At 37.6% G+C, this 9,784-nt stretch overlaps 1 protein-coding gene across 1 annotated transcript; it reads left to right on the top strand.

The window, feature by feature from the left end:
* Nucleotides 1–324: 324 nt before the first annotated feature.
* Nucleotides 325–9,429, top strand: dhps (deoxyhypusine synthase). Its single transcript, XM_084413856.1, has 10 exons — nt 325–436; nt 778–982; nt 5,702–5,851; nt 5,970–6,091; nt 6,168–6,264; nt 6,694–6,780; nt 6,854–6,959; nt 7,781–7,884; nt 7,969–8,094; nt 8,199–9,429. Exons 2-10 carry the CDS (start codon nt 788–790, stop codon nt 8,292–8,294), a joined length of 1,083 nt encoding a protein of 360 aa, XP_084269982.1. The 5' UTR covers nt 325–436; nt 778–787; the 3' UTR covers nt 8,295–9,429.
* Nucleotides 9,430–9,784: the final 355 nt, after the last annotated feature.

The raw sequence follows: 9,784 nt of genomic DNA on the forward strand, positions 1-9,784 counted from the left end.
TTTCAAATGTCTCAATTGAACGGTTAGTTATTTTACAGTTTAATTCAATTACAAAACACCTTGATACATAAAAAAACAAAACAATATTTGACAGATTTTATTTAGAAGAAGTGAATTCGGAACCACATACTAACATAGGCTACTACTACTATTTTTTGCAATAGAAATATATGAGGAAAATAGTAAGAGTAGAATGCGCTTCCGAATTCAGCAATGCTTCGTTTGTCACATACTGTTTTTCGCCTACTATCGTGGGGAAGTATGTGATTTCGATGGAGCCAGTCACTTCGCGTTTTGCATTTAGTTTGTACCGCTGCGCTCGCCGTAGTTTGTGACATGTGGCTGATCAAATGTGCGGTGCTGTGAGTGCGATGATCTGCGATCAGCGATAAACTACATTAACATACTACTGGGTGTTACATATTTAACCGCTGGGGTGAGTGTAAAATTATTTTAGACATACAAATAAACAGAAACAAATAGAAATTTATTTATATTTGCGTTATATAACATAAGAATCAATTATTGACCCGTTAAATTCAATGATCAAGCAACATGTGCATGAGATGTTGAAAAGTGCTGTGATACTGATTGAATATAAATTGTACCATGGTATTCTTTGAAGTGCCATATAAATACCATAGTAAATGATTATTGTAGTCATTCAGTACCATGGTATATCATGTTATTAGCTGTACCCTGATGAAACTGTTCAGTTATGTAATAGTGTGTATATAGAGTAATATAAGCTGTTTGTGTTGTTGTGTATCATATCAGGCCGCTCGTCATGGCTCACCCGGCTCCCTCCGTGGCGAGGGACGCAGTGTTGATGGAGAGCACTCCTCTCCCGCAGGACATGCTCCAGATTAAAGGCTATGACTTCAACCAGGGGGTGGACCATCATGCCCTGCTGCAGTCCTTCCTCACCACGGGCTTCCAGGCCAGCAGCTTCGGCCAGGCCGTGCAGGAGATCAACAGGATGGTGAGTGAGTGCTACCCCACACTTTATCCAACAACAACAATATGATCTAATATGCTGATTTGGCGTTTTTACTTATTATTATAAATTTTGAAACCGTTATCGCTGCTTAATATTTTTAGTGGAAACTGTGATGCACTACCATTCAGAAGTTTGGTGTTTGTTTTCAAACAAAAGAAAGAAAGAAATGAATAATTGTATTCAGAAAGGATGCTTTAAATTGATCAAACCGGACAGTACATCTATAATGTTACAAAAGATTTCAATATCAAATAAATGCTGTTCTTTTGAACTTTATCTTCATCAAAGATTCCTGAAAAAATGCAAAAAAATATCAAGCACACATTAAAATGTTTCTTGAGCAACAAATCATCATATCAGAATGATTTCTGAAGGATCATGTGACACTGAAGACTGGAGGAATGATGCTGAAAATGCAGCTTTGATCACAGGAATAAATTACATTTTACAAAATATTCACATAGAAAACAGCTATTTTAAATGGCAATCATTTTTCATAATATCACTGTTTTCACTGCATTTTTGATCAAATAAATGCAGCATTGGTGACCATGAGAGACTTCTGCATTGAGCAGTAGAATATACTGTATTCATTTTAATAATGTATATTAAAACTTTTCAAACCTATGTGAAATATTTTATCTTACACAAAGACATTCAGAATAATAATAAACTGTCGACTGAGTGTCCAAATACTTTTTGGGGGCCACTGTATATTCATATTTGAAGGTACATCAAATGCTGATAGCTTATCAATTTAATAACATAAAAAGTATGACTTAATAATAAAAATATTACAGAAACATGCAATTTGTTTTATCAAGTACAAATTGCTTTTGTAATTGAAAGGAGCATTGTGTGATGTCTCATATTGTAACTCTTAAATGGGTGGTATAATTATGTAATCATTTTCACAAGATGTAAAATAAGTCTTTGATGTCCCCAGAGTGTGTATGTGAAGTTTTAGCTCAAAATACCCCACAGATATTTTTATATAGCATGTTAAAGTTTTTGAGGGTGAGTTTTTGTCTGTCTTTAAATGCAAATGAGCTGCTGCTCCCGGCACAGGGGGCGGAGCTTCAACAGCTTGCACTCACACAGACATGCACTGAAAATTTCTAAAACTTTTAGCCTTTTATGCTCAAATCGGATTCAGACGATTATGGAGAGACTCAAGAAGTGACAACATGTAGAAGCAACTGGACATTTCTGAATGTTTAGTACAGGGGTTTTCAAACTTTTTGTGTGTGTGGACTAGAGGTCTGCTACCCGACCCGAGCCCGACGGGTCCCGAAAAATGTGCGGGTTTCGGGTCGGGTTCGGGTTAATGTTTATTGAACAGCCTCGGGTTCGGGTCGGGCTCGGGTTTGTAACTAAGAAAAACTACATTTACATTTATTCATTTAGCTGACGCTTTTATCCAAAGCGACTTACAATTGCTATATATGTCAGAGGTCGCACGCCTCTGGAGCAACTAGGGGTTAAGTGTCTTGCTCAGGGACACATTGGTGTCTCACAGTGGATTCGAACCCGGGTCTCTCACACCAAAGGCATGTGTCTTATCCATTGCGCCACCACCACCACCTATATAGCTATAAGCTATATAACTATAAGCTATATAGTTTGCGTGCCATGTGCTTTGCCTGCTTGCTGTATTGTGGTGACCGGCACGCGAGAGAGAGATCCGGCGACTCAAAACTGAGGTTGGAGGTAACTGAACAAAAAAAATAAATAAATAATTACACTGCCTACATAGCTTCTCTGCAGGGACAGCGCCAGAGAATTTTTAACGCATGTGCTGAGTGGGTGGGTGCAAGATCATTGACGGGGAGCAGCGCAAAACTTGGCCACAAAATATTTAATATTCAGTTAAGTTATGTTAATGATCAGAATTAATGCTTTAATTTTATTAAATTGAACAAGCGCAACATTCAGCATTCAATCAAATATTCTAAAAGATATAGGCTATTATTAATAATGTTATTTCAACACAATATCTCGTTATTTCGAAATAATATGTGAGTGTGCATCTGTAAATCCGGTGACGCGTGTATTGATTTTTATTAATAAACAAGTGTTTTCTCTAAAAGTGTCGACTTGGCTGCAAAGATGAAGTTGACGATCGCCATCTCCGTGTGAACGCGCTTATAGAGAGAAATGCACATAAATAAGCCTAATGGATTACATAATCAGAGAGTAGCCTTTTTCTTTTTTCGTTTTGAATGATTTCATTTAAAGACATTTCAAGCTTTGTGTATTTGATGTATTTGTCATGTCTGTGTGAGGCATACACTGAGTTTCGTTAAGTTAGGATGTGCTAGTTCACGTGCAATGCAAGTGAGCGCGCGGGCGCCTCCGTTATATTTGTTTCCTAGCCTATTCATTAAATACAGGCAATTGGTTGACGAAAAATTGATTAAAATTAAGATACAATTTATACAAAACGAAATTCACTTTAAAGAAAGGCTTTCTACAAAACAACTTCAACTTCAACGGTCAAAATCATGTCTGACCCGCTGCATGTCTCATATTGCGCATCCTATCTTACTCGGTCGCTGTTCACTTTTCATAAATCAACATAAATGAAAAAAAATAACATTATAATATTTTAACAAATATGAAACTAAATGCGCTTTACAACAGTAGAGAGTAGTCCTACATACTCTCTATTTGTACAAATTTCTGCGCATTAATTTAATTCTGAATTTTGCACACACAAGTTGAAAGGCATTTGTTCAAATCAAGTTCACGGAAAATTGTGCGTGCATTTATTAATCATTATGATACTAAAATCCTAACAAATAGGCTGCTATGTACAAAAAATCAGATGAGCCAATAATATGAACGCATTTACACGTTAAGCATTTTCCTCCTATAGAAAACCATTATAAGAAAGCTTAATGTGGCTTAATGCAGATTAGAATGTCCCCTTATTTTGTTGAAATAACGAGATATTATGTCGATACTAGGCTACTGTGTCCACCGTGGTCTCCTTTTTGATCAGCGGAAACGATTTTTGCTTGTTTGGGATCTGACTGTCCAGCGTATTTTAAAAAGTTAAGCAAACTTTCCTGTCTTTTTGACATTTTTCCCCTGAGTGAAACGATCGAGGCTAACAGCAATCTCAACTCGTACAAGCGCGCAAGTCATGAGTCACAAACATTGAACACTACACAAACAGTAATTTTATTTTATTTTATTTCATTTAGGCAATTCATTTTAGTGACACAGGAGGTGCCGGATCCAATAAAAAAGGTTCCGGATCTAATGTCGGAGGTGGGGCTCAAATTAAGCCCTGGCTGTTGTTCATTTAATTTGTTTTAAAATTCACATTTCATCCAGAGCGGTTTCTTCTCGCTTTGCAATGTTTTCGCTTTCTTCTCGATGTGCAATGTATGCATAGGCTACACAGACCACAGACACACAGGCTCTCTCTCTCAAAAATGGTATTTATTTGCTGTGAGAAATAGAGTGGACCTCGGGTTCGGGTCGGGTTCGGGCTTAACATGTAAATTTAATTATCGGGTCGGGTCGGGTTAAATGATCGCGGGTACGGGCCGGGTTCGGGCTTCAGTTTAAAGCCCGTGCAGACCTCTAGTGTGGACCACTATTTGTAATCAAGAATTTTCGCGGACCACCTCATAATACACATAATAAAATATGTCTACACAGAGTCCTACCTGAATTAATCTGCACCTCTAAATAGGCTTAGGCCTACTAGCACAAAAACTATAATTGGTCATCACATCAGTAGGCCTACAACAGGCTTGTTAAAAGAAAGTTTACTGCACACAACGGCTGCCACATATTTTATTTAATTTATTTATTTACTCAAGCGCCCGAGGGCATAATCAGGTTCATTTGAACAACAGGCTTATTTCCATTGCAATGGAGTATGAAATCTATACAGTAATAAGAACACTTGGATATAGTCAACATTTCAAAACCTTTGGCGATTTTAGGAGATTATTAATCTTCAGTTTTACAAGTCCTCAAAAAGTAGCCTACCTAGGCTTGAGTTTGTCCACTTAACAGCACATCCGCAAAACATTTCAGAAACGCGAGATCAAGAAACTAACTAGAAATTAAAATAATAACACGCCTTATTCATTCCATTTAGAAACATTTCGTTTCATATAAACTGCCTATGCCTAAGGCTATGCGTGTGATGTGATAATGAGAACATATTTGCCTCTTCCCTTTTCTCTTCAGAAAACCTGTTGCTATCCACCGAACCAATGTTGTGGTTCTAACAGCACTGAATGTGACACGGCCGAGCACCACTATTTTAGTAATCACACAATAACTTGACAATTTAATTTAAATTTTATATCAATATAGGCCTACATATTCGTTTTACTTTTTATATTTTTTTATGGGAATTTCCTGGTAAAATGAAGGTAAAAAAAATATTATTTGATTTTGCCTTTCCACGGACCACCTGCAGTACCCTCACGGACCACAGTTTGGGAATGGCCGGTTTAGTTGATGAATTTATGTAGCTTATGTGTGTATCTTCTAGTCATTGATTAGCATATTCTGTCACGATTGATAAATTGTGTTCAGGGGGCGGGGTTTATGTAAATTCTAGGGTTGGTGATGTCACTAACCCTGGAGGAATGTCATGTAGTCCCTACCAGCCGTTTGTTGTAGTCTCTAAAAAGCAATGTTTTTTCTTTCTCATGTCTGTGGTTGGAGTAGATAGAGAAGAGACTGGAGCCGGTGGAGGACGAGATCGAGGGCTACGAGGATCAGACTCGTTCAGGATGCACTATTTTCTTGGGCTACACGTCAAACCTGATTAGCTCCGGTGTACGAGAGAGCATCCGCTACCTCGCGGAGCACAGGATGGTACGGCCACCCCAGTGAATAAGCACTGTTACGCTTTTTGTTCAGTATTCACCATCTATTCTGCAGTTATGAAATGGAAAGAATCTATTTCACGTTGAATTATTTGATGTTTTTGTAGGTTGATGTGATCGTGAGCACAGCAGGAGGGATTGAAGAAGACATTATAAAATGTTTAGCATCCACTTACCTTGGAGAATTCAGTCTAAAAGGCAAAGCGCTACGACAGCAAGGCATTAATAGGTAAGTAAACGGTTCCTGATTAGATCATTGTGGTGTTTATATGTCATTATTAATACATTTAATTCTACTTTGACAGAATTGGTAATCTCCTGGTACCAAATGATAATTACTGTAAGTTTGAAGACTGGCTGATGCCTATTCTGGACCAAATGGTGCTGGAACAAAAAACAGAGGTGAGAAGTTTTATTTTTTATTTTATTTGACTTTATTTAATGTTTTTATTAGTATTAAATTGGGAGGTTAAATATTTGTAAAGATGCCTATTTTAAACCAATAGGTGCTGGAACAAAAGGTGAATTTAATTTAATATAATTTCATTTTACCGTACTTTACGTTACTCTAATTTATTAAATTGAGTGGTTAAATATTTGTAAAAATGCCTATTTTTGACCAAATGATGCTTGAACAAAAGGTTCAATTTAATTTGATATCTTTTTATTATACCTTACCTTACTGTACGTTCCTTTATTTAATTTAATTGAGTGGTTAAATATTTGTAAAAATGCCTATTTTTTTATCATGATGCTGGAACAGATCTGATAACAGAGGTGATACATTTATTTTAGTTGCATTTATCTTGCATATTAATGTTTTTACATCAGGGCACACACTGGACACCCTCCAAAATGATCCACAGACTTGGCAAAGAAATCAACAACCCAGAATCGGTGTACTACTGGGCCTATAAGGTAATGTTTGAATCACAGACGTATCAGTCCTTCCTCAAATGGAAATCTTACTGATTGGATGATTGTTTTTCAGAATGACATCCCAGTGTTTAGCCCCGCCCTCACTGACGGCTCATTGGGTGATATGATCTACTTCCACTCCTATAAGAACCCTGGACTAGTGCTTGACATTGTGGAGGGTGAGTCGCCCAAGATTAGCCTGGTTAAAACCAGACCATTCTCAGTAGTAACTGAGTTGTGGTCTGGCAAAGCTTCATTAATAACTCATTTCCAAAGGGGCGTCACCAACAGACGGCGCTCAAATGCCTCTGGGAGCAATTGGATAGACCTAAAACCAATCAGAGCGATCGCCATCGTGTAAAGCCATATGCTGCGTCCCAATTCGCCTAAGTTACACGACGCCATAAAAGTATGTACTCTTTTTGTGAAGAAAAGGTATTTACTTTTGAATGTGTAGCAAAAAAGTAGGCAAGCTTTGGGACATACTACTTCGTCATCTTTATCGGACGGATCTGTCGCATGCATCCTGTCACGTAAACTGCCCTGTCAATCATCTTGTCACAGTTAAAATCCTCTATTAAATCTAATTTAATTTCCTACCGTTTCGGAGAGAAATGTAGTAGCACGTTCATCTGCCAGTGGGTCTTTCATGGAGACTGTCCTCATGTGTTTGCAATTTGAATATAATAATGCATTTAAAAGTTGGTGCGCTTCACCAACGGACGTCGCTCAAATGCCTCTGGGCACAATTGGATAGACCTAAAACCAATCAGAGCGATCGTCATCGTGTAAAGCCCGCCCCAACGTTTCTGACTGGTGCCTCGATTTCTACAGATTAGAAATGGGCTTGAATGGGCTCTTTGCCAGACTACTTGCAGAGCAAATCTAAATTTGCCAGAAGTTGTCTGAGTTTTCCCAGGCTAGCCCAAGATGTGATGTGAATGCAATCTGGAGATTTTTTTTACAAATCTCACTTGTCATTTCATTTTGTGTACGTCAGATATTCGGAGGTTGAACAGCAAGGCCGTGTTTGCCAAGACCACAGGGATGATCATCCTCGGAGGAGGTCTAGTCAAGCATCACGTCTCCAACGCTAATCTCATGGTAATCATATGAACCCCAGAAATCACAATGATCTCGACAAAAAGATGAGATAAAAATCTCTCATCTGTGTTTCGTGTCTCTCAGAGGAATGGAGCAGATTTTGCGGTGTTTGTCAACACCGGGCAGGAGTTTGACGGCTCTGATTCCGGCGCCAGGCCCGATGAAGCCGTCTCTTGGGGAAAGATCCGCATGGATGCCACTCCTGTGAAGGTAAGATTCATATGTTGGCGTGCTCTTCAATCATGTTATAAATATCACACACATTGCAGCTATTACACTCGTCACATATGCTGATCTGGTGTGTTTCTGTGCAGGTTTACGCTGATGCTTCTATAGTCTTTCCACTTTTAGTGGCTGAAACTTTTGCACACAACGCCAGCAGGCTGATCAAGGAAAAGAAGAGTGATTGATGGTGCCGTTCTCTTGAAAAACCTATTTAAACGCGATACCCCTCATCACTGTCTTCCTGTTTGCTTGCGTTTCCGTACGGATAGTTTGAACGCTCAATTTAAATTCATAAAATCTTGGCTAATTGTCCATTTAAACAAGCACAACATCATTGTTTCTTTTGTATACGTCACTGTTTTCTCTCCTTTTCTGTCAAGTCTTTGTCTTGTTAAATCATAGGGTAAAATATGTTCAAGTGTTGTTTATTTTTTTTTGTTCACTAGTTTTTATATTTAATTCTGTAGCTAGATTTTAGTTTTATTGCATTTCATCCCTCATTGTTGTTTGCAACTTTGTGTGTGCTGTTTGAGTACTGCATTTTATCTGGAAGTTTATGCTCTCTCTCCATTTTCAGACTTGGAGAGTACATTTATTCCATAATATACATTACATTATTATAATGTGGCTGCTAGAATGCATGGACATGAATGAAGTTGAAAGACATTAAATAATTTAAGAAAAATTCTGTGCATGCATTGATCTCTCTTTAAGAAATGTATGCGTCTGCATATTGTTCTGCCACCAGAGGGCAGTTGTGATTCTCTACCTGTAATCCAACTGTCTCAATCCACTACTGCACATTTTTATTCACACGAGGCTCTTTTGATTTACTTCACTTGGCCGGGAGTGTATAAACAGTTTATGTAATTACAGTGAGAAACTGTAGAGATTTATACTGTTTTTAGCTGTTCTGTGGAACGTCGAGATTGTTAACGGCATGTATTTGCTCGGCTATTTTAAGTGTGCAAATCAAGTGTTTTGACCTAAATGTCAATGACCTAATGAATGTCTTGGTTTTGTTAGCATAGATTCAAATTCCTTTTTGCACATTTGAACTTTCAGCGATAAGCAATCTGTGTCTTGACCTAAATAGTGCCTATCTGAAACCTGCATGCAAAGCCTGTCATTGTCTCATGTTTTCGTTTCTTGTTTTCTTCTATTTAGGAAAGGTGTACCCAAGTAGATGCGACATGAAACCGAAACTTGTTTTAATATCTATATTGTTTGACAGAATGCTTTTCTTTTAATTGTCAGTTATGCATTTAGCAAATGCTTTATTCTGTCAAGACAGAATTCAATACAGGTCTGCCAACTTGAGTTCAGCTTGGAGTGACAATTATTGCTGCAGGGGAATAATGATTCATAAGCTTGAAATTCAATATGATTCATTTGGATATATGCATGAACATAGTAGGCTACATTTTTCTGAAGGTGAAAAAATCTTTCTCTACTAATGCTGTAAACTATACAGGGAACCCTGTTAATAAAGGTTAAAAACATTTTTTTATTATATATTGAGTAAAAAAAAATAATATATATATATATAATAGTGTTTTTTGTTTTACAAAATGCTCTCTAGACAGCATCTTTCTTGCTATCTAAATGCAGGGTTCGTACAGATACTGTAAAAATAAATTCAAGGACTTTTAAATGACTTCAATCAGAGATCTCA

This window comes from Rutilus rutilus (genome assembly GCF_951802725.1).
Source record: "Rutilus rutilus genome assembly, chromosome: 1".
NCBI lineage: Eukaryota > Metazoa > Chordata > Actinopteri > Cypriniformes > Leuciscidae > Rutilus > Rutilus rutilus.

Excerpts from the sequence above, each read along its gene's own strand:
- dhps (XM_084413856.1), top strand. The coding sequence starts at position 788 with ATGGCTCACCCGGCTCCCTCCGTGGCGAGGGACGCAGTGTTGATGGAG. Across the intron at positions 6,265-6,693 it reads TGCTGGAACAAAAAACAGAG|GGCACACACTGGACACCCTC; the intron begins GTGAGAAGTTTT and ends TTTTTACATCAG. Across the intron at positions 6,781-6,853 it reads TGTACTACTGGGCCTATAAG|AATGACATCCCAGTGTTTAG; the intron begins GTAATGTTTGAA and ends ATTGTTTTTCAG.